Source organism: Phyllostomus hastatus, unplaced genomic scaffold (genome assembly GCF_019186645.2).
Source record: "Phyllostomus hastatus isolate PE091 unplaced genomic scaffold, TTU_PhHast_1.1 phas_contig_209, whole genome shotgun sequence".
NCBI lineage: Eukaryota > Metazoa > Chordata > Mammalia > Chiroptera > Phyllostomidae > Phyllostomus > Phyllostomus hastatus.
Window position 1 is genome coordinate 3,879,928 of NW_025333735.1, and position 27,890 is coordinate 3,907,817.

The window sequence follows — 27,890 nt, forward strand, 5'->3', positions numbered from 1 at the left end:
TTGTGAACATTTAACTAGACCTGAATATTTTGCAGTTGATTTTATCTTAAGCAGTTGGACAGGCTACAATATTTACTGTTTAAATCTGCGGACACTGAAGAGCTAAATTCACAGAGAAAGAGCACCTGACTTAAATTACAGTTTTATAGAATGGATATGCGGTAGACACATTTTGATGTTTGATGATCTTCCTGTATGGGGACAAAGGGCACTTAAGGCACTATTGTGTCTCATTTTCAAATATCCTGAAAGATAAAAGGACTTGGAAAGGTGCCTGTGTCTGTTTTCTTCTAATCCTGTCCCTCCCCACAACTTAATGATTACAAAATTAATCTACTGCTTGATAGATTTTTTATAAGGACATCTGTCTTCAGATCATTTAAGGATTCATGTCCAGCTTTCATTAGGAACAGCAGTGCATTCCATTACAGGTTTTAGAATTCTGTCATTTCAACTGTCAGATCTGTACCTTGATGATGATAATTGCTGATATTGATTCAGTGTGTTTCAGATTCCAGGCAATGTGCAAAATACTTTATGTGCATTATCGCACTAATTCCCAGGGAAAACTGTGAAGTAAGAGCCACAATAATGACAGTTTACCTGCGAGGAAACTTGGTTTTAGGAACATTAGATAACTTACCCAAAGCAGAGCTGAGTTAGAGTAGATGGGTTATTATCCCTTGGACTCTGTTTTGCTTATAGCTCCTATCCCTGAAAGCCAAAAGTAAAATCATTGCTGCCTTGATGAAAACTCAACCTTTATCCTGCTCATCCTGTTGTTGAAGGCACCTATCTGGACAGTGGGAAGTGCAAAATGAGTAGAAAAATGGTAAAAATTCAGCACTAGACTGAATGACCTTCCATGTATATGTATGTGTGACATCATAATGTTCCATACCACTGCCCATAAATTCTAGAGGCAGAGGTCTCATAAAAAAGGAAGTCTTTTATTTAAAGGCTATACAATTTCTGAAGAATAATGGCTTCTGCCTTATTCCCTTTAAAACATCCAAAGGTAAATAACCCCGCCATCCTCTGCCAGATCAGTTCAAGGCTGTATCTGGAACCCCCACTCCCATTTAAAAACACTGTCCTTTGGGAAATACATGTGGCTTAGCTGGTTCCCACTCACAGTTTGGCTCCAAGTGTCTTTTGCAGTTTTCTAGCTACATGCTGGAGCTCAGTGTCACCATGCTCACCTCCGTGATACACGTGTGTTGCGACCTTTTCAGCCTGTGCAGGCTCTGTGCAAGCTGTGTCACAAGCCGCATTAATTGTTTTTACCCTTCCCTGGGGTATGGCAGCCTGTCACGCCCCCGCTGCTGCTTCAGTCCATGCCTTGGGGTTTCTTGCAACCCCTCCCTCACTTCGGGACTGCAGCCTTTCCCTCTGCCTCAGCACTTCCTGATCCCTGTCTGGCGACCCTCCCCTCTGCCCAGCGGTCTGGCCAGACCTCTCTGTTACAGTAATATGTAATACATAACATCATTTGCATTAGTATAAATAGTATGCTGCTATGTGGCCTAGGAATCATCTGTGATTTCTCTTTTGCTTATATTTTAATCCATCTGGGAGTCCTGAAGGTACTGTCTCTAGCACACATTCCTAACTTGTTCACCTGTCTGCCTTCACTGTCAGGACTTCAGTGTAGTACTGCCCTTGCCTGAACGATTGTAGTAGCTTGGCTTCTTTCACTGTTGCTCACCTGCAAACTACTCTGTGGGGAGAGTAGTTGGAGTGATCTTTTTTTTTTAAGGCCTCAAGGAGATCATGTTGCTTTCCTGCCCAAACTGCTTCAATAGTATTTTGTTGCAATTCAGAAAAAGTCCAACCACCTACCATCTATCCTTGCTCATGTACCTGAAACTTACTGACCTTGGCGTTATTCTTACTTGCTGAGTTCATTTCCATCTTGGGTCTTCCTACCTACTGTGTCCTCTACCTGGGCTGTTCTCATTGATCTTCTTGTGGCCGACCCCTTGTTATTTAGGTCTCAGTTCAAATGTCAGCATCTCAGAGCAGCCTTTCTTCGCTGATCTAGATACCCTACCCCAAATTGCTCTCATGTTCATTGTGTTTTATCTTCTTTATAGTTCTCATTACCCTCCTAGTGTTATGTTAATATAGTTTAAGTTATTTCTTATCTATTTCTGTCCCCACTGAATGTGAACTTCCTGAGGGCAGGGCCTCCCCTGTGCCTAGAATAGTGTACTTGGCACATAGTAGCACAATTAAAAATTTACTGGATGAGTGAAAATTCACTTTAACATTGTATCGAGAATATGTCCCTACAGTTTTACATATTGAGGAAAGAGGTTGTGAACCCTGATCCACATCTGGCCTATTAAAACGTGTTGTTTGAGGAATAACTTAGACCCAGTCAAATGTACAAATCTTAAGTGTTCATTTTGATGAATTGCACTAGTGTGTATACCCGTATAACCGCCTTTTCATCAAGATGTAGAAGGCTCTTTCATATCCCCCTCCCAGCCCCTCCTCCTTTCCACAGGATAACTTGCATAGTTAATCTTTTTCATTGGTTTCTAACTTTAAACATTGGGAGATTTCACACAAATATCCAGAATTCCAACATCTCTTAAAAAATGGAAAGATGTAGCAACACAGGACCTATTTTCTCTTTGGCCACAATTTGTTGTAGCTGAGAAGCAGCTAAGCAGAGATTTGGGGTGCATTCTCCAGTGTGCCTTCCATCTTTGCTCTCCTCCTTCTGTCCCTGCCCTTGAAATCAAGTTCTAGTTGCCATTTATAGTTTCATTGCATTTTTTTATGATGGAGAAATATTTATTCAATTATTTCTATTAAAAATGGAAAGATGAATGGCAGACTAAAAACATTATCTGTTTCTTAGTCTATTTCATTCATACTTATTTCTTGCCTTTTATATATTTATTAGCCACCCTAATTCCATTGGGTTGGCCAAAAAGTTCATTTGTTTTTTTCTGTAAGATGGCTGTACTTGTGCTTAATGTCTTTAATTTAATTCAGAACCATTTTGTTAGATTGTATTGTGACATCTGGCATATCAGCATGCATTTAAAATTGGTGAATTTTTGTGTAGCTATTTTACTATTGAAGATGGAAAAAAATATGCACCATTTTTGTCATATTATGCTTTTATTGTTTCAAGAAAGGTAAAAGTCAGCATTATAACACGCAGGAGATAGCTGACGTACTCAAAATATCCAAGTCAAAAAAGTTATTGGTGAAAATGAAAAGTGTCTTTTATTTTATGGAAAAAACCATGGGGACCTTTTGGCCAACCTAATACTTGGTTATATTAAAAAGTTGCACAGTGTCCTATTGCATAAATGTATCATTTATGTAAATAGTCCCCTACTGTGAGACATGTAAATTTTTTTTTGATATTGTAAAGAATACTAGATGAATCTTTATACAAATCATTTTATTAGGATAAAATTTTAGAAGTGGAATTTCTGAATTAAAATATATTTTCATTTTTAAGAATTTTGATACATATGGTCAAATTGCTTGGTAGTAGTGTAAGTTGATATCTTTCTGGAGAACAGTGTATGGGGGAGTATTCATTTCTGCACATCTGTGTCAACACTGGGAATTAACAAGAAAAGTATTGCTGATATAGTTTGTAAAAACAAAAAATGGGAATTGCTGGCCAGGAATATTTTCATCTTCTTATCTATGTAAATAAGAATTATACTTTTATTTTAAAGGACATAGTATAGAAATATTTATTACTTAGTACAGTGCTGTACCTTGGATATATATTGTGAGTTAAATCATGTATGTACCATGTACTTCGTACATGAAGTAGTATGAGTATCTCAGTACAACTGGAGAAGCCCTTACTCTTGACCATCACACACACGTGTGCACAACACACCCAGCAGTTATTACTGAGTTTTGCCGTGTTCTATCTGGGTATACGTGAGAGTAAATAATGCAAAATCTTGCTGTTTTGAAGCATATAGAACTAATTTTTACACATTGGTTTAATATTTGCCTTCATATTTTTAATTGGATGCTGCTGTTCTGTGATTTGCTTTTTAAGGAGATGCCTACATAGAAGAGGGACAGCAGCGGGACTCAGTGTTGCACTGCTGAACTGGTCCCTCAGGTACCCCGGCTCTGGCAATTGCTATGGGAGATTGGATGACTGTTACAGATCCAGGTCTGTCTTCAGGTAACTGAGTTTAAAGTAATTGTAAGCTAAAGCAGTGATTGTAACAGTGATTTTTTTCAATGAAACTATAATTACCACAACATTGAAGATGTGACGAATGAGAGAGACAATTATAAAATATCCAATTTCCATCTTAGATAAAAATGGGGAGAGCTAAGAATTATGCCATAATTAGTGGGGTTATGTGTTTTGGATGGATGATAGACTTCTTGATTGCTACTATTTTTGATGAAACTTTTGTGCATTTGAACTAAATTCATTGACTACTTTAATACATTTCTCTGATATATTCCTTCAGTTGCATAAACTGGGAGTGTGTAGACAAGAGATTTTTTTCTGTTTTTATAAATCTAAAGCACTGTAAATTAAGGTAGCAAATTGTAGCTTAACATGCTTATTTAGCAAGAGTATCACTTTATAGTTGAATCTTTTTGGAAGAATGTAGATAGTCTTCATATAAAAACCAACTTTGTCCTAATTTGAAAATACTTAAAACTATATAATTCAAAATCTTTAATACTGGAGATTATATTAACATTGCATGCATTTTATAAATTATTTATGTAAGTACCTTTTTTCTTTCAGAAAGCAAAAATCTCTCTCAATATACCTCAGAAACAAAGATGTCTCCATCAAGTTTATACTCACAGCAAGTGCTATGTTCTTCAATACCTTTGTCAAAAAATGTGCACAGTTTTTTCAGTGCCTTCTGCACAGAAGAGAATATTGAACAAAGTATTTCATATCTTGATCAGGTAACATGTTTTTTTTTTGTAAGAATTGTAAGAAGCAAGAGTATAAATCATGTTCTATAGTAGAACGTATTCTATTAACGTTAGGAGAACACTTGCCATAGCAAGTATGTTGCCGTGTGGGGGCCAGGCCTTGCATTAGATTTGTGGAGCTCTTGGTGATCACCTCTCTAGATTTAAGGTGAATGTTTTCCCCTGGGGCAGGGTGGCCCCCCATCATCCCAGGGGCTCTGAGTGTCCCCCTTATTTTCCTGATGTTGAGACCTGAGTGCCTTGCTGTAAGCGAATGCAGAGCAGAGGCAAAAAGAACCCCGTTCTCTCAATTATGTTTCCTTCAGGATATTTACTATTTTCTTAACTATCTCAAGATAGTTTTTTTTCTTTCACAGAAAATATTTCTATCTTTCGTTTCTTTACTAAGTTGTCTGGTAACCAACGTTTAGGAAAACATTTTCTCCCCCCAGGAATTGACTACTTTTGGCTTCCCTTCATTATATGAAGAATCCAAAGGTAAAGAGACAAAGAGAGAATTAAATATAGTTGCTGTTTTAAATTGTATGAATGAGCTACTTATACTTCAGCGGAAGAACCTTCTGGCTCAGGAAAATGTGGAAACACAAAATCTGAAGCTGGGAAGTGACATGGACCATCTTCAGAACTGCTATGCAAAACTTAAGGTAGAAATTACATGTCAATCTGAATTTTAATGCGATTATTATGTAATTTGATGGTATAAATTTTCATTGGCTTTATCAAATTTTACAGTTAATTTTTAAGTTTTATTATTTTTTAAATGGCTAATTAAAAGTGAACTTAAAGTAACTTGTGCAAATCCATTATACTGCTTCCTAATATCTATATTAGCAACATTGATTTAATGAATTGTTTAGTGACTTGCTGAATCTGTAGACAGTTAGATTAGGAAATATTTATATCTGAGAAAAATAAGGATTGCCCCACCCCATTCAGTCTTGCTTAATAAATTAGGTGCTTAATTTACAGAAGTCTTAGAGTGACAGGCTGCATCAGTTAATTCCAAGGAAAGGATTCTAGAGGGCATCTAAGTGAAAGTTGCTGAAAATCTCAGTAACAGAAGCAGGCTAGGTTACTCGTAGAAGTCTCTGGGGCTCTAGAGACGACCACAGAAGAATGCTTCTGCAAACTTGCTTGTTTCTCTGAGCAAAGGAAATATTTTTCACAGGGCTATTGACCTCTACCTTAAAATATAGAACATTTGTTGCTGGCTTCTGCTTTACTTTCATTCTTTCCTTTTATGTTTTCCTTAACAAAATTTCTTTTTTATTTATTGAGAATGAAAGGGAAGAATGTGTTGAAAATCACATTATGGTAGGGACTTCTGATTGTGTATTATGAAGGATGTAATAGAATCAACCAAGGTACATTTTAATAAAAGCTGTTGAATCTGCATACTCCCAGGGGATCAGCCTCCTTTTAGCTTTTCACCTGTTCGTCCATGCCTGTCTACTTATTTTTCTTCCTCCATATCCCCTCATCCCACACTCCCTCTAAGAACAGATAACAAAAAAACAAAACAAAACAACACTTAATACTTTGAATACCTGAGCTCTGTTGGAAAGCAATAGGATCTCTGTATGTAATATTTGGAAACCCCTTAGTAGGCAGTGTACAGTAAAGAAGTGGCTCGGAGTTGGCCTCAGTGTGAATTCCCTGGAGCATTTGGTAATTGACTTAGAGAAGCATCTTAGCTCCTCAGCAACACTTGCCCCTACCAGCCCCTCATCACCTAGTGCTATTTTATATTGTCTTCTACCTCATGTATAGTAGTAACAGTTTATTTTCTCTTTAATATTCTTGGATTTTGTACATCCTATATGCCTAAGGGATAGAGATTATCCGACTATGCATCTCGGCACACTGGGGAACTGGAGTGGGCCGGAGGGGCCAGTTGGTACCTCCAGGCTTGTTAATAGGCTGCAAGTTGTGGGTACTACTTTAATTATAATTGAAGAGACTTGTAAAAGGTCTTATTAGATCAACCCAGAGTTGTGAACCCTAGACTAAGGTTTAAAACTTTTTATATCTGGGCACCATTGGCCAAGTGTCTTACAAGTAGCTACTGATAATTAATTACATAGTGATTTTGGTAATATGGGGCTGTTGAGCCTTTCCTCTAAGAAATGATCATTTATTAGGACTCTGCAGAGCATCGAGTGTTTTACAGGATACCTTCTAATTTAGAATTTGACCTGGGTTAAAATCAGGTATTTTGGGTCAACTCTGGACCGAAATGTGTGTTTAGAGGAAAAGTTGATCTGTCCTTGAAAAGTTTCTAGATCTAGCATATGATTCATTCAGTTTTTTGAGCAAAAGTTGTAGAGTATGTACTAGGCCCTGGGTTTCAAAGATGAATGGAACCCAGTCCCTGCTTGCACAGAGATTGTAGTCTAGTGGAAGGAGATACCTTAAACTGTAATTTGTTTCACTAATTGTTCTTGGTGTGGGTGATAAGGAAAAAGCTTCACAGGGAGATAACAACGCTTGAGCTGAGATTTGAGAGATGAATAGAAGTTTGCTAGTGTTTGGAAAATACATTCCAGGTAGAGCATATTACTTGCAGGGAATAGCATATAGCTCTGTAGGGGCTGATGTATATGCTGCATGACGAAAAGTGGTAAGTGGTGAGTCTGGGATCCAGGCCCCAGGTGATGTGAGAGGTGTTGTGCAAAAACCTGGGGGCACTGAGGAACGTAAATGGGAGGAATGTATCATGTAAATATCAATCTGGCAATTGAGTGGAGGGGAGGTGTGGATTTGTACTTGAAATGGAAGTGGAGGGGGTGGGGCTCAGAAAGCCTGATGGAAGGGACAGCTGTTAGCAGGCCTCAGCAGTCACTCACACCAGGGACTTGGACTTGGACAAAGGCAGTGCCAATGGAGATAGCAAGAGGGAGATGTGAAGACAATTTAGGTGGTAGAATTTTATGAAAAATTGAATTTGGGGAATAAATCATGCATTTAAGATACTTTTCAAGTCTCTGACTTGGGTTTGCTGAGGATGGTGGTGTGATTCACTGAGATAAGCAATGCAGGAGGGCAGTGTACAGATTTGCAGGGATGATGATGAGTTCAGGTAGTGTTGATAATGACTCTGAGTGAATCTCTCATTTGACAGATAGAGGACATGTCAGCTGGCCTGGAGGCTTTAAGTTCAGCCACACTAAATGGTCTGGCCTGGTAGGAAGTTTTAAACAAGAGGGTGCTAAAAGTTTAGACAGCCTTAGAGTTATCAAGTTAATAGTTCTAAACCTATGGATATCTTATTGAGATCGATTGTTATAGAGATTGTGCAAGTATCAATTACGACATAACTTGAGTGGCTTTTGTATTTTATAAAGATAAAAAGAGGATTTAAAAAATACTCCAGTTTCATGTAGAACTTGGTGCAGTTTCTCTAGAAGCGTACAGAATGAATTGAAGGAAGCACCTTGTTCTGTACTGATTCCAGCGTCACTGCCGTTTCTTCCTAAGGAAAATCTTCAGAGTGTGCCACTGCGAGTGAGAACTGGTGTCACACTGCAGTCCCACCTCTCTGACCTGCAGTGTTCCTCTTTGCTGGTCACCAGTCTTCTTCAGCCTTAGCTTTGTCACTTCTGGCTCTTTATCAGAGTGTGCTATAGAGGGGTTAAAAAGCATTAAAAAGAAATTTTAAAAATCTTGGGCATGACATCACTGGAATAAGTGAAGAGCCTTACAAGGGATCCTCTTTGAAGATCTTCTGAGTATACATTAAAAATTTGGTAGTGCTTTCAAAATATTTTGCGTACCTCCAAAATTTTAGCAAACACTAGCATATGTAGCTTGCTTTTACAATCTTTTAAGAATTTGTTTGTTCTGAATCCTGTGTTAATTTTAATTAAAATTGCATGTGAATGTTTTAGGAACAACTGGAAACCTCCAGGAGAGAAATGATCGGGTTGCAGGAAAGAGACAGACAGTTACAGTGCAAGAACAGGAATTTGCATCAGTTGCTGAAAAATGAGAAAGATGAGGTGAGTTGTCAGGTACCGCAGATAAAGTTTAAGTGAGTTTTAAGAAAAAATCATTTGAGGTGACGCTAACAGCCTCTTCATTTTAAAACAAGAAAAAACAATTTAATCATCCTCTGTCAAATCGTATGGTGGACCTCTGTGTACAGTGTTAGATCGTATTTAACTGAGGTCAGGAACCCTCCCCGTAATCCCCTCTACCAAGTGGACCCATTTGGCTTAGTATACTAGTCCCTAGCTCGTGGCAGCCAGTGTCCTCGCCATCCCTCCTGGATGCACACACACTGTCACTTTTTCTTAGGCATGGGGTGCTTTAAATGCAGATCTCTTATTCTCTACCATACCAGTGCTTAATATCTGGCCTGCCTCTTCTTGCACCCTCTTCAGTACTGACGTTGTTCAGCCAGCCAAGCAATTAATTGATTAACTGAGCACAAGAGTTATTGTTTAAAAAAAAATCACATTTAAAAAATCTCATTTCTGAGGCTAAAGATATCATAATCCTAATCTCATTTTTGCTTTAGTTGTGACTTAGTGTTTTGACCTGTAGAGTCAATACATTTGAAATTATTTTTTAATTTATGCAAGAAGAAACCATTATGTTTTTATTGTTCTGCAGTTTGATCCTTAACCATGTGATAACTGTAAATATAATACTTAATATATAATTTTAGTGTTGTATATGTTGTTTTAACTATAATTAAAGATTGATGATATAGTATATTTCTTTAAGGACTTTGTAGTGACTTAAACAGATTTGTTTTACCAAATTTGGTTATTTAGTAGCATATTTAGTAAGTGGTTAATGAAACATCTTAACTAAACCCCAAGGTTGCTTATATATTTCCTTGAGTTATTTCTCAGAAAATTTTGACTTAATCTGTAGGTTACACATAGGGTGGTTTGAAAATAGTTCATCTTTAATGAGGATTTAGTTAAACATGATCATCTCCACAGATATTAAAAATGTTTATGTAGAACAGAGCTTAGTTCTATTAAGGACTGCCTGAGAAGCCATAGTAGAAATTAGTACTGACCACTAGTGCCTGGTATGTAGTAGGTGCTCAGCAAATGTCAGAACTGGGTTCTGCTGTTTGTACTGATTCTAATTTCAGAACTGCTTGTGGTCAGAGAAAAATGAACCCATTTACCTGCTGCCATCCATGTACTGTGACTACTTTGTCTTGTGACAGGTTGATCAGCAATAAAGTGATTCAAGTCCTTTGTAGGAGGAAGTCACTGCAAATGATTGGATGAATTCTGCTTGTTTCAGATGAAGCTTTAATCACTTGAACACTTTCATGAATGAGTTTCTGGCTAAGTGATCAAGAGTCTACATGTAGGGTGAAAGGTGTAGAACAGCAATTTGCAGCCACTGTGCCTCAAGAATTGTTAAAACCTGCAGGGCCTGACTGTTTAGTCGGGGGCACTGACTTCTTTCCCCTGAGATGGTCAAATGAAAAAATGACAACAGCCAACTCAACAATAGCCATCCAGTGTGAATGAATCAATATTATACTCATTTTTTTGGCCAGATCGGCAAAAAATATATTTTTTGGTGTCCCTAAGTTTTCAGTGATTAGTTTATGTGTGCCATGAGACGAAAGGGTTGGAAATCTCTGGTGTAGAAGATCATTTAGGAAGCAACAACAGATTTTCAGAGTTAAAAATAAAAATTTGATGTGATTAATTTAAATGATATCTTAAAGAATGATTTCAGTAGTTATGGGGAAGGAAAAATAATCCTAGAATTCTGAAACTATTTTATGGGGAACTAAATGCTAGGACCTCTTTTCTCTTTTGAATTTGTGAAGTTTAACTGGGTTTATCAACCTTTAAGGGACAGATTTGATAGAAATTCTTTTTTCAGGTACAGAAATTACAAAATATTATTGCAAGTCGAGCTACTCAATATAATCATGACATGAAGAGGAAAGAACGTGAATATAATAAACTAAAGGAACGTCTACATCAACTTGTTATGAACAAGAAGGATAAAAAAATAGGTAAGCAGCTGGTGAAGACGGAGTGAAGGAAGAAATAAGCTAATACTACGCTACGAAATAAATATAAAAGCATTATGCTAAGAAATAAATGGAAAAGCATTAAACACAATTAACTCCTGAAGTGTTATTTCCATACTTTATACAATTTTTAAATGATGGTATATATCCATATAAATTAGAAATTGAGACTTCTGGTGAGTGAAAAATAGTGATTTTGTTTTGCTGATTAGTTGCATATGCAGATTGCATTTCTTGTTAACATGGCAGCTGTAGGATTAATCCATAGAGAAAAACAAAGGCAGAGGATGCTCTAATCTTCCATAATAAAGAACCAATAGTATTAAAAATCAGGATGAGTTTCTGGTATCACTAGAGGTATGTTTTTGAGAAAATTGTTCATCAGACCAGTAATTTGTCAGTTTGAGTTCCTTTAAGTTGAGTTGTGCATTTTTTGAAACAACCATTCAAAAGGATGGATTATGAAAGTTATGCTTATATTTGTGTCTAAGGTATACTTCTGTCTGGCATTCTTTTGGAAATTAATGTATAACTTCATCCAAGTATGTGCCTAATTTCAAGTAAGTAGCATGGAGTAAGAAGTAGGTCTACATGGACACAAAAGATAGTTTTGCTCACCTGGTAAGTCCCAGGGAACATGAAATCTGTGCATTTATTTATTGAAGCATGGTTTCTAAGTGGACGATAGTCTGTCCTGTAACCTATATTGTACAGTCATACCCCTAAACTGTCTTGAAACTGAACTTGAACTTGCATGCAACAGGTGACAAGCAGATGTTTCAAGCTGTCACATGCTAGGCTCTGGCTGCCCCCAGCAAGCCATTGTGTTAACCCATCACTGTCATGCGGTACAGCAGAGATGTGCAGCTATTCAAATACTTTATTTTAAAAATCATTGAAAACTAAAGTATAATAAGCAATTAAGACAAGGTTGAAAATCTTTTGGTATTATGAGGTAATAAATCTTAAAGTGTACTTGGACACTCATTGTTTTTTAAGGTTGGTTAACCTGGTTTTTATTCATGAAGAAAATAAAATTAAAGAAATGCTAGAAGTGTAAAATGTATTACCTAGTTAGAAAAGTTTATTAAAAATTTTACATTGGTAATAGAGCCTTTACTTTATGCGGGAGAGGGGTGGTCTGGCTTGTTTCACCTAGTCCAGACCCAGGTAAAAGTGACAGTTTCACAATGATGTTATCAGCTCTAAAATCACGGTAACTGACCCCCTCGTCTTATTTCCTATGCCAACTGCTTCCATCTCCACCCGGTGCAGACAAGACATTAGCCAGGCACAGAGCCTAGGCCCCTTCACTGGTGCTTGTGCTAGAGGGCATGGCAAACTTCTGTAAAGTTCAGATAGTCAATATTTTGTGTTCTGTGCGGTCTAAACTATTCATCTCTGCCATTGTAGCACAAAAGTAGCTGTAGACAATGTATAAACAAATGGTGTTCTAATCAGACTTAATTTATAAAATCAGGCAGACAGCCTGTAGGCCTTGGTTTGCCAACCCCTGGTGATAAAATTAATGATGATAAAATAACATTTATTAGGTACCTACTGTGTTAAGTGCTTTAACAGTTTCATTTGCTCTTTACAGATTATCTTCGGTAGATACTTTTGTTATTACCTGTATCAGGGAAGAGACAGGCTGAGCAGTTAAAGAACTTGCCATGGTCTCAGTGCTTATCAATGATGCAACTATAATTTGAAGTCTGGCTGACTGAGCCCAAATCTTAATCTGTATACCAGGTTGACTCACATCCCTGATGTGTTATAGAGTGTATTACAACTTTAAATACTTTATCGTGCATGGTGAAAATTGGTTCTGTTCTGTGTGTTCACATTTGTAGCTATGGAAGTTTTAAATTATGTGGGGAGAGCTGATGGAAAAAGAGGCTCTTGGAGGACTGGTAAAAGTGAAGCAAGGTGAGATCCAATTTAAATTGATAAACTTAATCAGGCTTTTCTTTCTGTACTGCATTTTCATACTGACAGTTTCTTTTTCAGGAATGAAGATGAAATGTATAAAATTCTTTTGAATGATTATGAATATCGTCAGAAACAAATCTTAATGGAAAATGCTGAACTTAAGAAGGTTCTTCAGCAAATGAAAAAGGAAATGATTTCTCTTCTTTCTCCCCAAAAGCAGAAACCTAGAGAAAGGGCCGATGATAGCACAGGAACCGTAAGTGGCTCCTTCCTCTGATACAGTCTTCAGATTGCGAATTAGACGGTTGAAACGCTAGATAGGTGTTCTCGGTGGGGGCACTGTTGATATTTTGGACAGACATTCTGCTACGCTAACCCCAGTCATCCGTCACAACCAAGAAAATGTCCCTATATGTTTTCAGATGTGTCCTGGGAAGTGATGGGTATTATTTTCTGAGGACTTATTCTGTGCTGAACACTGTGATAAACCCTTTTATAAGCATTGTGTCATTTCATTCTTATTGTAATTTGATGCTTATGATACTATAATTATCCCTATTTTATAGACAAAGGCACCTGAGGCACAAGACTTAGCTCACTATCACACGTGACAGAACCAGGATTTGAATCTAGGTCTGTCTTGCTCCAGAGTTTGTGTTTTTAACCACTGTTACAATATTCTTTAAATATTTTAAGTATTGTGTACTTAAACAGGCTCTACTTTTCAGAGAGTGAGACTTGTTAACTTTGGGAACCAAATAATCATTCAATTCATAAATATATTGAGTGTATATTATGTTCTAGTCCCTGGAAAGAAAAAGCTAAAGAGACTTTTACTTTTCCCTTGTCTTTGTTTGGGCTGCTATAACAAAATACCATAGACTGGTTTATAAAGAACAGAAACTTATTTCTTGCAGTTCTGGAGCCTGGAAGTCCAAAGTCAGGGTGCCAGCAGATTTGGTGCCTGGTAGAGGACCTCTTCTTGGTTGCAGATTGCTCACTTGTGTTCTTGCTTGGTGGAAAGGGGGCCAGAGAGCTCACTGGTCCCTTTTATAGAGGAGGCACTCATCCCGGTCATGACCCACTCAGCACCCAAGGGCCTCACCTCCTGATACTATTACACTGGAGGTTAGACTTTCATCATAGGAGTTTTGAGGGAGTACAACATTCAGTCCATTGCATCCCTCAAGAAGCTCTTTTTGGTACCTGGCTGGTATAGCTCAGTGAATTGAGCACGGGCCTGCAAACCAAAGGATCCGGGTTTGGTTCCCAGTCAGGGCACATGCCTGGGTTGCAGGCTGATTCCCAGCAGGGGGCACACAGGAGGCAACCATACATTGATATTTCTCTCCCTCTCTCCTTTCCTTCCCCTCTAAAGATAAATAAATAAAATCTTTAAAAAAAAAAGAAGAAGCAGCTCTTTTTCGGAGAAAGACACATGTAGAGAAATAATAATTCTATAGTTATTATAGGCTGTAATAGGGTGGTACAGTATGTAAAAGAAAAGTTATGGCAATCAAGGAAGGTGTCACAGAGCAAGTAGCATTTGAATTGGCTCCTTAAAAAAAATTAGTAGGTGTCTTTGAGGTAGCAAGTACGAGAAAGCATTTGACAAAGGGAGAATAAAATGCATGGCTCTCTGAAAAAACGAGTTGCATAGTGGCAAAAAGTTCTTTTTACTTAATTGTTTTACATATAAGTTTAAATTCTGGATTCAAGATTCGTGACTAAAATCTGAAAATAACAGCGTTGATGGAAAATGATAATTACCAACAAGTCACCAGAACTTTTTTTTTTAAAACCTGTGTTTGAGGACTACAGGTATCCCCCCACTTTTCGAAAGTTTGCGGTATACCACTTTGCTTTTATGGGAAAAAAAAAAAAACTATATTAGTACGTGTTTTCATCGACCAAGAAAAAATCCAAAGAGGATTGTCACTTTTAAATTAGTAGGAATTGCTTCTTTGCTGTACGCCATTTCAGTCTATGGAAGGCTTCACAGCAGCACTGTGCTTTCGGATATCAGGGACCCCAGTATTTATTTGTAGTGTCAAAGATCCTTCCAACCAGTAAGCCCATCCCAACTCTTACTTTTTTCCCTCTTCTTTAAAAAACAACATTACCTGAATGTTCTTTTAAACTCTATGGTTTGGGGCCTGCTTGATGTCTTATATTTAGTCAACCTTTTCTCTCCAAGTCTCTCTTCTGGTCAGTTCGTAACATTCATGAATAATACTTCTCCAGGATTAGCATTGTTTCTGTTACTCCTGTAGTCTCAGTTTCTGGCCCAGCCTTTACTAATCTCTTCATTACTAGCTTTCAGTAAGCAAAAGTACCATATTTTGCTGTATATAATGTACATCCATACATTATACATAGGATTATTATACCCATTATTATACCCATGGTATGTAATCACTGTGCCCATGTATAGTGTGCATCTTTATTTTTCCTTCAAAAATTTGGGCAAAAAAGTGAGCATTATATATGGCAAAATGCAGTAGGTAGTAAATAATGATCTTCTCAGATAATTAAATTCCCCCTCTCCCTCATTACTCAGCCAGTAGTATCTGTATAATTCATAATTCAAATGTTTAGGTTTGGAGAAACAATCTCTTAGGATATTTTGTGTTTTTAAAAGGTCTGTGTTCTAGCCCTGGCTGTTGTGGCTCAGTGGATTGAGTGCTGACCTCTGGACCCAAAGGTTGCCGGTTCAATTCCGAGTCAGAGCACGTGCCTGGGTTGTGGGCCAGATCCCCAGCTGTGGGCGTGTTGAGAGGCAACTGATTGATATATCTCTTGCACATCAATGTTTCTCTCCCTCTCTTTCTCCACCCCTTCCGCTCCCTCTAAAAATAAATCTTAAAAAAAAAAAAAGGTCTGTTTTCTAGATCCTTCTGTTAAAATTGAAGTAAGTCAACTATGTCTTCCTTTTAAGACAAAAATCTGGAGCATTATAGTAAGAGGAAAAAGCTGGAATATATAGATAGGTAACATCCACATTTTATTTATTGTTTTGCTTAATTATAGCCAAAATTTATACTAAAAATTCACATTAAATGAATTGTTTATTTTCATTTTGTGGTTTTAGAGTTTCATTCAGTTTGGAAATGTGCAACAATTTGTTCATTTTTCTGAAAAATAATGGATTTGTAGTATTCTTAAAATATATGGAAGAGAAGGTGTAGCTCTTTGGAAGAGTTACTGGCAAATAGGTCTGGAAGATTGACAGCCAAGAACCACTGAATCTGAATGAGCAGCACCCTGGGCATTTCTCCACCTGCTGCTGTGGGGTGCCGTGACCTCTATAGCCCATCACTGACCTGAGACTATTGATACAGTGCTTCAGACTCAGGATCATTTTATGTAGATTCAGATTATTATGACATATTCATTTTAATATTGTTTCTATATATTCTTTATTCTGCTTTCATTCTGTTTGATAATATGCAGTTACTAAGTTTGCTACATTTTGCTATAATTTAATGTCTTAGTAGAACTAACAAAGAAAAATAATCTCCAGTTCTATTTTTAAAATTTATACAAGAAAAATAGGATTAACAATTGCTTTCACTTTGGGGATGATTTCATAGGATTGTTTAAGCAGTCTAAGATTGGAGACCAGTGGATCTTTGTCTTGATTCTACCTTGTGGCTGTTGTGCACTGGGCCAGTTACTCTCCTCTTGCCTGCGTTTCCCCATATTGTCCCATGATTTGAGGATCATGTAACATGTGAAAGCATCTAACACATTAGACAGGTCATAACTTGCTCACACAGCTCCATGACTCTTGTCGCTAACTATATTTGGATTCAAATTCAGGTTTGAAGAGACCTGAATTGAAGAATTTCTACCTTCAGTTATTAATTGCTTTTTCTTGAGATATTTATGTTAAGTACTGAGTCATATATGCTTAAGGTACAGCACAGAAATGATTTTGATAAGTATTTGACAATCAATCTGATTGCTACTGCCTTTGCATGGAGGGACCTGGAAAGCGTTAATGCCAAGCGAAATAAGCCAGTCAGAGAAAGACAAGTACCATATGATTTCACTCATGTGTGGTATCTAATGAGCAAACTAAACTAACAAGCAAAATAGAGAAAGACTCGTAGAGAGCGGACTGATAGCTGTTGGGGTGGGGGTGGGTGGAAGGATTGAGCAAAAAAGACAAAAACCCATGGACACAGACAACGGTGATTGCTGGGGGCAGGGGGTCATGGGAGGGTACAGGGGGGAGAAATGGTGATGGACTTGGGGCAGTGAGCACATGATACAGTGTACAGAGGATGTGTTGTGGAATTTTGCAACTGAAACTTGTATAATTTTATAATAAACCAGTGTCACCACCAATAAAGTCAATAAAAAGAAAAAAAGCCATTTTAAGATACTGGTCTTTTCATCTCTTGTAGGTTATCTCTGACATTGAAGAAGATCCTGGGGAACTGAGTAGGGAGAGTATGTGGGACCTTTCCTGTGAAACCGTGAGAGAGCAGCTTACAAACAGCATCAGAAAACAGTGGAGAATTTTGAAAAGTCACGTAGAAAAACTTGATAACCAAGGTAACTACTACCTAAAGTGGGCAGACTGAGTTGTGACACAGTTAATGTGTCACAACTTTCAGTCACTTAAAAAGCCATGTTATGAGCTCAGACCTGAAGTACTTTAGCTCAGTTTGGTGGTTTAAAAAGCCAGACTGCCCACTTGCAGGCGTGAGGTTTAAATCTCACTGAGAAAATAACTCTTGACTCTCAGAGCGAAACTTTCTCTGAAGAGAGGACACTGCGATTCATGTGCTCTGAGTACAGCATGCAGCTGGGGGAAGTCAAGTCTCTTACTGGGTCTTGGAAATCAAAAAATATTAATTATCATGTAGTATAAACATGAACTTTTTCTTATTCTAGATAATTGCATATTCCCAGGTACCTAATAATCTATTTTTAATCATTTTCAAAATAGTAGATGTTAAGTGTTTTTGTGTCAATTAGGGAGTACATAAAGTATACTCTTTAGGTTCTGTTCCCTATACACAACACTTAACAGGATGGTGCATATATTTCTAAACTTTTCTCCTTGCATTTAAAAAATAATTTATTTAAAAATACATAAAAAACAAAAATTGAATATTTTAGACCTTCCCCTGTCAATACAGGTAGTATAGAAAGATCTACTACATTAATGAATTATATCTATAATATTTTATATTTATTAAAGTTGACATGATTTTAAAGCAAGAAAATTAAGCTCCGAGTAAGTGAAGTCTGTTTAGAGAATTTTATTCTGAATTGTCAAAAATAAACACAGTGTCAGTTGTGTTAAAAAATAAAGAGCAATTAGCAAAATTATTATAAGTACCGAAACTAGTTTACATGAGATTTTATGGATTTGAGTGAGTCATCATTGTCTGTTGTTAAATAGCAAGTATGTTTGGACTTTGTTAAATGTAATACCAGACGGCAAGATTTGTAGCACCGCATCGACCTTTGAAGAAATGTCAAAAGAACATAGTTTACAAATGTTAATTATTTTTCTCTTCTGTAAATGTAGGTCATCCATTTTTAATTAGGACATAATCTTGAATAAATATGGATTAAAAATTAAATGTTGGCACTAAAGCTCTGTTTGTATGGATATCGTTAAGTCCAAAAAGAGTACCAATTTATAGTTGTCATAAACTCCTTATAGTTGCTTTGATTTTTAAGAATTTTTCAAGTGTTAAAATAATATAAATTTAATTTCATTATATATTATGAAATTTCTAAAGGGCAGTGGGAAGTAACTATCTTTCAGAAAACCTATGAGAATCCAGAAAGAGAAAAGTTCTGTGAGCTTTGAGTTTTAAATATATGTCCAACCAAAAAAACAGCATAAACTGGTGACTGTTAAACTTACATCAAGTTACTGCTTCTGTGTTAGTCTCGAAGGTGCACCTAGAAGGTTTCAATGATGAAGATGTAATCTCACGACAAGACCATGAAGAAGAAACTGAGAAACTTGAGTTAGAAATCCAGCAGTGTAAGGAAATGATTAAAACTCAACAACAACTTTTACAGGTAAATGTGTTACTTTTTAAAACTGTTCTCCCTTGAGAAGGACCAGAATGTTACTGAACCTTACTAGATTTTTATTTACTTCATAAGATCTGTAGCATTTGACATTGCCTGATCTAAACTAAGTTCTCTGCTTACTAACAGGTAGATTTTTTTTAAAAGATTTTATTTATTTATTTTTAGAGAGGGAAGGGATGGAGAAAGAGAGAGAGAGAGAAACATCAATGTGCGGTTGCTGGGGGGCCGTGGCCTGCAACCCAGGCATGTGCCCTGACTGGGAATTGAACCTGCGACACTTTGATTCGCAGCCCGTGCTCAATCCACTGAGCTACGCCAGCCAGGGCAGACTAACAGGTAGATTTCATACCATTCCTTAGTGGGTGCTTTGCCAGTTAGAGTAGAAGAATTTGAGGAACAACACACCTCAGTCGAGTTTCTCATTGTTCATAATTTCTGTCCATCCCCTGAAGTTTGGCCTGCCTTCCCTGTTTCATTTCAACTTGTTGGAGTGCTGCAGGGACCTCTGGAGCTTAACTATGTTCTAAAATCCAATAGCAGCAGCTTGCTACTGCGTGTGATGATGATACCACTTCACTGCTCCGAGATTGTTATTTGCTGGAAGAAAAGGAGCGCCTCAAAGAAGAATGGTCCCTATTTAAAGAGCAGAAAAAGAATTTTGAGAAGGAAAGACGAAGCTTTACAGAAGCCGCCATTCGCCTAGGATTGGAGGTATCTTAAACAATTAGCTTTCAGAATGTAGAGCTTTTGAGAATGTAGGAAGGCCTTACTAGAATGGTCTAAGTTCTGTGTTTCCCTGGTGTCCATTTTTTAAAAACAGTATTTTTCCATTGATTTCATAAATAACTTGAAATATGAAAGATGCTAAGCACATGAATTATGGGAAGATATCTGGTTTTTACTTTTAAGTAAACTGTTTAATGCTTCTACTTCATGTTTGCTCAGCTCCAGACAGTATTAGTTTATCTTTGCAATGAGAGGTGACATTCTCCTGGTTACACTTGTTCCACTTCTCTTGCCCCGGTCAGTACTCCCCAGTTTTTGTGGTGTTATTTTTCATTGTCAAGTGTTATCACGTTTATGTTATGTCCTGTCATATAACCCAGGTGTAAGTATTTTGTGTAAGGTTGAGATGTAAAAATTGAAAACCAGGAAAGAACATTGATTACATCATAATTTGAATTTTATTCATTTTATTACCAAGTAGTAGGCTTGGATGCATAGAAAATATTCTGTATTATTAAGACTGTCAGCTGGAAGATGATGATCTTCTGTGTATCACTGCATGTGAGTTCTTTGACTTTCTTTGTACAATGAGTTTCCATTGTGATTTCCTGACTCAGATTCACTGTCAGGTTTCTTATATCTCATGGCACCTTCTTTCTTGGGTTCCTTTTTCAATGTGCTATGTTACCTTACTAATTTTCTCACAAGTAGTGTATGAATGAAAAATATTCTGAATTCTGGAATATACAAAAATGTATTCATACTTGATTGGTTTGGCTGGATATAGAATTTAAGTTCCAACTTTTCCCTTTCAAATCTTGAAAAAGTTACTTCATTTCTTCTAGTATTTGGTTTTGCTGATGAGAGAAGCCTGATTATAATATAACCTACATTAATTTGTAGATACCCTGTGTTTGTTTTCCCCCATCTCTGGAAGCTTTGGAAGTTTATATTTGTGAAGTTCCGAAATTTCACCAGAACCTGTCTCGGTAGCTCTTTTTAGCCTGAAGATTCACTAGATTTCTTTAGGTCAGGGGTATTTTCTTCTGTGTTTTTTCCTCCTCTGACTTCTCTTGCATTCTGGAGCTTTTATTAGACAAACGTTTGGCCTTCTGACTATATCTGTAGGTGGACCTGATATTCCGAATTTGGGGATAGTCTCTCATCTTTACCTTGTGCACCATCAACCTGGTTTCAGCAACATCAGTATCATTCATTTTATCCACTGAGTTTTTATTTCAGAGCTTATCTTTTTAAAATTTTAATGTCTCTTTTTTGCTTTTCTTTGTATAGCATTATATTATTTTATAGGTGTGCATAAATGTCTGATAATTTATATTCTAGTTTTTTAAAAAGATTTTTTTCTATCTTGAACTATTATCCATCATCAGTTCTTTTTTTGTTATTTTTTACTGTTCTACTACAGTTGTCCCAATTCTCCTCATTGCTCTTCCCTACCACCCACCCCGCTCCCATGGTCAGTCCCTGCCCTGTCGTCCATGACCATGGGTGTTTCGTACTTGTTCCTTGACTACGCCCTTTCCCTTCTTTCCTCCCTCATCCCCCCCATCTTGGCCTTTTTTCTCTTATGCTATTACTTTTTTTCAAATATCTGGTGATGCCTGATTTTGTTTTAATATTTATGAGTAAAAGACTATTATATGTTGATTATTGTGAGTGGCTGGCATGAATTTTCTCCACAATTATGAAAGTCTACCTCATCAGTAGCTACCTTCCTCTGGAAACCAGAGCAGTTTGCAGCAGCACTTTCTCCTACAGGGTCCCCTCTGTTTCACCCCCTCCAAGAGACACTCTGGCCACTTCGCATACCACTCCCAGTTCTCGGCCCGAGAATCTCTCTGCCTCTGGTCCTTAGGGGATGCCAGGCCTAGTGAAGGATGGGAAGGAAGGAAGGACCAGAACCCTGGGGGCGGGGGGAGAATTCAGTGCAGGAGCCATCAGCTGTGCAGAATGGGGAGGTTTGACAGGTGCCCCTTGTGGCTTAGTGGCAGCTGCTAGTGCTGGCAGATGGTTGGAGGGCAACAGCAATGCTTGGTGAAGCCTGCCCTCCTTTCTCACCTGGTTAAATTACAGTGGGGTATCTTCTCTGTTTGTGTGTGTGTGTGTGTGTGTGTGTGTGTGTGTGATTTTATAATGTTCTCTATGTTCAAAATTTATGCTAATATGCTAATTTTTATATTGTTCATTTGAATTTATTCAAAATTTACATGAAAAATAGTGATTAGTTGGTTTATTAGGTGAAATGGGTGACTTTTTATTTTTTAAACAATTTTCTTAAATATTTTTTAGTTTTCTAGGTTAATTCATTGGACTTAAGAAATATATACCTGATAGCCAGAAGGCAAACACAAATAGCTAGAGAAATCATGTGAAACGGCAGCTACATGAATGCTAAAATATTGATCAATATTTCTTTGGTTTGCTTGTTATGATAGAGAAAGGCATTTGAAGAAGAAAGAGCCAGTTGGTTAAAGCAACAGTTCTTAAATATGACTACCTTTGACCACCAGAATTCAGAAAATGTGAGATTTTTCAGTGCCTTCTCAGGAAGTGAGTACTTCATAAACTTTTTAATTTGAAAATGCATGTTAATAAAATACTGTAAATTATTAATATAAAACTTTGGAGAGCACCAGTAAGAGTTTTCTAATTGGAGCTTAAAAAAATCAACTTTAGTATTTTATTTCTTGTAGTGAAAATGAGAGTGACGGCAGGACTGTGCACACCAAAGACCAGTGTTGTGTAATAAGATCAAGTGTCTTTTAAAATTTATGAATTTATAAAACAAATATTCTTAAAACTAGATCCTCCCAAATGTTTGTGGAATCTGTGTAACAAAGACTGCCTGTCTCCGTCTCACGCCTTACTCAGAACTACGAATGACCGTCTAGTTGATCACCTGTGCTGCATTTAACACCTCATCGCATGCTCTGCCCCACAGGTTCTGACCAGGACAATCTTACAGCGCACTCACGGCCACGACAAAAGCCTCACGGTGTGTCTAACGGGGCTCCAGTTTGTTCCTCTAAATTTACCAAATCTCTTCCTGCTTCTCCGTCGACGTCCGACTTCTGCCACACACGGCCCTGTGTGTCGGAGCACAGGTATTGGCCTACAGCCGTCTCCTCACATAAGGGAGCTTCGCTAGAGTTCTAGGAAGAGTTGGCCTGTCTGTAGTACGAGCAATGGTGGAGGCTTTCAGGAGCAATTTAGTCATTTGATTCATTGATTATGCAAATATTTAGTGGGTGTCTATTACGTATAGACAGCTGTTAGGTGTTGGAAATGCAGATGTGAACAGGTAGATCTGGTCCCTGTCTTCTGGGAACAAAATGATATAATGTGATTATTTTTATTTCACATCTAAAATACAATTTAAAACACTCTTATTTCTAGGAATCACTTAATGTTTTAAGTTCTGTAGTTTTATTAGATAGAATATTGTTTTGACAGTTTTTATAGAGTACATATTGCAAAGTTTCTTTTGATGTGCCCATTTCATTGGTGTTGAAGGGCAGAGCCCTGAGGAAAGCCCGCTCACCCTGACTTGTAAAGAGGACCTGCACCCAGGGGCAACAGGGCGAAAGTATTGCTCCCCATCCCCATCCCAGGAACCCCACATATTACTATTAACTGCTGCATTTTGGTATTTTCCTCTGTCTCAAGTTGTTAAATCATTTTCCAAGGTATAATATCAATTGTCCACCCCACAGCCTGCTCCGAGTGAGTTTTAACTAAGCAGATAGACCATTCCTAGTGATACAGAGGAATAGAAAAGGGCTAGGAGGTTCGTTGCAAAGTCAGCTGGCGATCGCTCGCCTCTTAAAGCAGGAGACAGTGGTGAGGGCCTGCAGTCTGCCAGGCGCCCTGGAAAGAGGAGCCAGGCGGGCTGCACACTTGGCCCGTGGTGGGGAGACACCGGTGTGCAGTGAAGTATCGAAGAGGCCAAATAGCCCAAGGACCAAGAGTTGTTAAACAGATGAATTTTAAAACAAAAATATGAAGCTTTAAAAAAGGACAAGATTCTTAACTTATAGTTGATTTTTGAAAGGATTAGGACTCTAAGTAAATATTGGGGGCAAGGAGGGGCTGGGGGAAGAGCCCTTTAGGCAAGCGTAGGGAGCCTGAGGTGAGGACACTGTGTGTGGGTGGTGAGTGTAGTTAGCAAGCAAGACCAAGAGGTGGGAGTTGGGCAGGAGGGTCCTATCCTTTAAGGCCCTGGGTGAATAGGTTGGGATTAAAACATTATTATGTATAAGTTCAAGTGTATATAATATAGAGACAATGAGGTCAGGAACCCCTGCGTACTCATCACTCTGCTCTGGTAGTTGTCCGCTGGTGATAATATCATCCATATGTAACCCCACTCTGCTGCCCACCCCCGCATGCACTTGGGATTTTATCCATAGAATAGTTGAGTCTATTTGTAGGTCAGATATTATTTTAAGGGCATTGGAAAAGCATTGGAGACTTTTAAGCAAGAGTGTGAAAAAAATTTAAGTTTTAAAAATATGACTCCATTTTATTATGTAGGAAGCGTGCTTGGAGCCAGTAATATAAGCTGGGGGGCTCAGGAGGCGTTAGTGCAGCAGAGGTGAGAGGCGATGGTGATTGGGGCGAGGGTCATGACCCAGAGATAGAAACGTTTGAACTTGGGGGTGTGTTTTGCAGTTACAGCTACTAGGTTGACTGATGGGTTGAGTATGGGAAAGGAACATTTATTTAATTTATAGTAAAAAAATAATGCAAGCTAAAAGTGTTTTCTTACATAGAATGTTATTGAAACACTCAAATTAGACCAATCAGAACCATACTCAACTAGAATGAATGTCTAAATTTACATATATAATTTAGACATACGTCCCAATTACCAATTATAAGTAATGTGTTTTATATCTAAAATAGAACATAGCATAGTTGCCTCAATTATCTTTATGTATTTAAAATGTTTACCTTTTTACATAATTATTTTTAGTTATGGAATATTTGCCGTAAGTATTTCTTGAAGACATTGTTTTATGTTTAATGAAAGTCCCACATTTAGTACCTATGTATGTTATAGGGTGTGGTGAAAGATAGTACTTGGTCCATTGTAAACCTTTAGTAACAGGCTATGAAAAGAAAAATATGTGTAAACATGAATGGATTATAAAAATGCTTTTCTGTTTCTTGTATTCCAAGGTTTTACACTATACAACATAGCATCATAGAAGCAAAATTTTGAACTAAAAGAGATTTCATTAAGCTATTCACAGTTACTGGCCTCTGAGGATCAAACATAGAAAAGAATTGTGTGACTACTTATCAGGAGAGAAGTTGTCGCAGCTTGACATAGCTCTTGAAATTTTATATGTTTTTTTTTAAAATCCTCACCCAAGGATATGTTTTCACTGATTTTTAGGGGGAGGGAGAGGTGTGGGTGGGGAGAGAGAAACATCAATTAAGTTGCCTCTTGCACGCTCCCCACAAGGGATCCAACCCACAAGCACTGTATGCGCCCTGGGCAGGGACGGATTCCACGACCTTTGGTGTTTGAGACGGTGCTCCAGCCAGCCAAGCCTCCCGACCGGGGCTTGAGATTTTGTATTATTTGGTAAATTGGGGTTGCTGCTCCTGAAGCACCTTGGTGCTTCGTGGTTTATAATAAGATTATAGCAAATAATTAGGAGTATTTGTGGCTAATTTCTATAACATCCTCATTGCTCCTTCTCTATAGGATGGAATTTTACATAAAGCCTGTGGCTGGAGTCCATGCAGAGTAACTAGGTACTAAGTTAGAGGATGTAGTTGATCATTGATCTTACCTCATCTGAGATGGAAGGGATTCTGAGAGCTGAATTGTAAGCAGTTCCCTTTGTTTTAAGCAATCTTGAATTATGTTTTTGGTTTAAATTTGTAGTATTAAAGCAACTTTTTTTCAAAGATTGCCACATTGTAAAATCAAGTGAGTGAGCCAAAGTCAGAACATCTAGGAAAAAAGTTTCTGTGAAAAAAAATTACATAAGATATTCACTTGATAAAAATGTATTATTTGTTGGCTCACCCCTGTAAATTTGAAAGTAATCATTTAACTAGATTTCTTTGTTTTGAAGCTGGTTGCAGAGCATGCCTTTCAGACTGTCTCCCTACAGGTAGGAGCTGTGTCTGTGATCAGACACCATGTGGTTATGGCCCGACCTGTAGCATTGAGCACTGTCGTAAGTGCGCCATGTTTGTAACTCATTTAGTTCCTAGCGCAGCCTGTGAGCTAGGCACTGTTACTACTTTTGTTTCACGGTTGAGGAAGTTAGAGAACACGGAGGTTTAACTTGCCAAAGTGACATAGTAAGTGGTCCATCTTGGGTATGAACTCTTAACCACCTTTGCAGGCACTCGTTAAATACCTGTGTGGGTGAGTGGGCGGGTAGGTGAAACCATGCTTGAACGAATGGACAAGCGCTGAAAGAACCTGTAAAGAGATTATAAAACAGTGGCAGAAAAATGGGGATTTGGGAAACACTAGCTTTCAAAACTCACAAGTTGTCTTGGGCTTTAGTTGGGCAGCATGCTTTAGAGTTAGACTGGAGAGATAATTAATACATGGATAAGATAAAAGTGAATAATTAGGCTATTTCAAAAGACTTCTTTGCTCCTGATCAGTGTGGATTTAAAATTTACTTAGCATGGGTCAAGGGAGCACTTAGCCTTTAGACACTGAGGCATATCTAAAGTATTAAAGGAGAAGGGGTGATTTTAAGATCTACCTTTCTTTCCCCAATAGTTCAATCAATGTGCTGAATGTAACTCCTGAAGAGGCTAAACCAAATCGGGCTGGAAGAGAATGTGCAAGTCAGAAGTGGAGCGTGGCCTCCAGGCCTGGATCGCAGGAGGGCTGCTGCAGTGGGTGCTCCTTGACCTACACAAATTCTCATGTAGAGAAAGATGACTTACCTTAGACACGCGGACTGGAATTTTTTCCATTAACGTGTCCATCAAATTTCACATCTCAGTTGAAACAGGGTGTGTCATAAAGTCAATCATCTCTAATGATTTAAGATTGTCTGAGTTGTTTGTTTGGACTTCCTGTTCCTCCCCCAAAGAACTAAAATGTTGACTCTATTTAAAAGGATATAAAGGTTTGGATATGTATTTTTAGTAACAGAAGCATCTGGTTCTGTGAATAAAGGAATGTATAGAGGTTCGGATGGAGACAGAAGTTACTAGGGTGGGTTTCCTCTGTAGGTATTAAAATAGCACTTTTAGGAAACCGATGATTGTAAATGTTTTAATTTTGTCCCATATCTAGTTGGCATTGAGAATTTAGCCTTTACTTGAATGTATACTGTAGATTTTTAACAAAGCAAGTTCTATATTTATTATGTTTAGTGTGATTTGAAATTTGCTCTTTTATGGTTTAAATAAAGTGAAATTTATGTATGTTTTGTACATAGATATACATGATTATGTTAAGAAGCTTTAAGATATAAAAATTTTACACATCCATAATTATAGTATTTCATGCCAATAAAATTTTTATTAGTGGTATTGTTTACAGGTGTATTAGAGCCATTGCCACATTATATTTTGAGAGTTTTTTGAACCCATTTGAGCAATAAATACTCAAGCTATTCCATGAAGCCAAGTTCTCTAGATAATTGACATCCCTAACATACATTTTTGAGATTCTACAGCGTTAGATTTTTTTATATATGTAGGATATTATAATTTTTCAAAGGAGTATTGATTATGGGGTAATAGAGGTAAGATAACAAAAGTACCTTCAAATAAAGCAATTTAAGAATTTGGCTTAAGGTATTTGGATAACAGAAAATATTAAGATATTTAAGATGTTTGGATGGTGATATTTTCTTTACCAGATGGGTACCTATACCGTAACAGCTGTACCAGCTAAGGCTTTGTATAGTTGTCAGTCATTTTTAAATAAGTTTTCAGTGAGGTGTTTGCCACTAATGTTAAGGAAATCAGACAGTGTAAAAGCACTGGATTTCACAATCCAGATTCACTCTGGACAAACTAGTGTCATGTCATTTTCAGAACTGGTTGCATGTTTCTTCATGTATGTTATTATTGACAGTAATAATAGTATGTGCAGACCCAGACTCTTTCCCGAATTTTCATCAAAAAGTTTTAAGCGCCCAGCCTTTGCGGTCTCTCT

General features: G+C 37.5%; 1 protein-coding gene across 9 annotated transcripts in view; it reads left to right on the forward strand.

Moving 5' to 3' along the window:
• LOC123816459 (SSX family member 2 interacting protein) overlaps positions 1-26,769 on the forward strand; it is a 42,571-nt gene extending 15,802 nt beyond the window's left edge. For 5 of the 9 annotated variants that reach the window (XM_045835409.1, XM_045835408.1, XM_045835411.1 and 2 more), the window contains 13 exons: positions 4,052-4,183; positions 4,769-4,938; positions 5,400-5,612; positions 8,856-8,966; positions 10,834-10,969; positions 12,841-12,916; positions 12,998-13,175; positions 17,332-17,482; positions 18,837-18,973; positions 19,526-19,699; positions 22,171-22,285; positions 22,677-22,839; positions 26,496-26,769. In XM_045835409.1, the coding sequence (XP_045691365.1) occupies positions 4,141-4,183; positions 4,769-4,938; positions 5,400-5,612; positions 8,856-8,966; positions 10,834-10,969; positions 12,841-12,916; positions 12,998-13,175; positions 17,332-17,482; positions 18,837-18,973; positions 19,526-19,699; positions 22,171-22,285; positions 22,677-22,839; positions 26,496-26,670 (1,842 nt within the window). In that variant the 5' untranslated portion in view covers positions 4,052-4,140 and the 3' untranslated portion in view covers positions 26,671-26,769. The remainder of the gene's footprint in view (positions 1-4,051; positions 4,184-4,768; positions 4,939-5,399; positions 5,613-8,855; positions 8,967-10,833; positions 10,970-12,840; positions 12,917-12,997; positions 13,176-17,331; positions 17,483-18,836; positions 18,974-19,525; positions 19,700-22,170; positions 22,286-22,676; positions 22,840-26,495) is intronic. The other 4 variants (XM_045835416.1, XM_045835417.1, XM_045835415.1 and 1 more) reach the window with 3 other exon arrangements.
• The last annotated feature ends 1,121 nt before the right edge of the window (positions 26,770-27,890 follow it).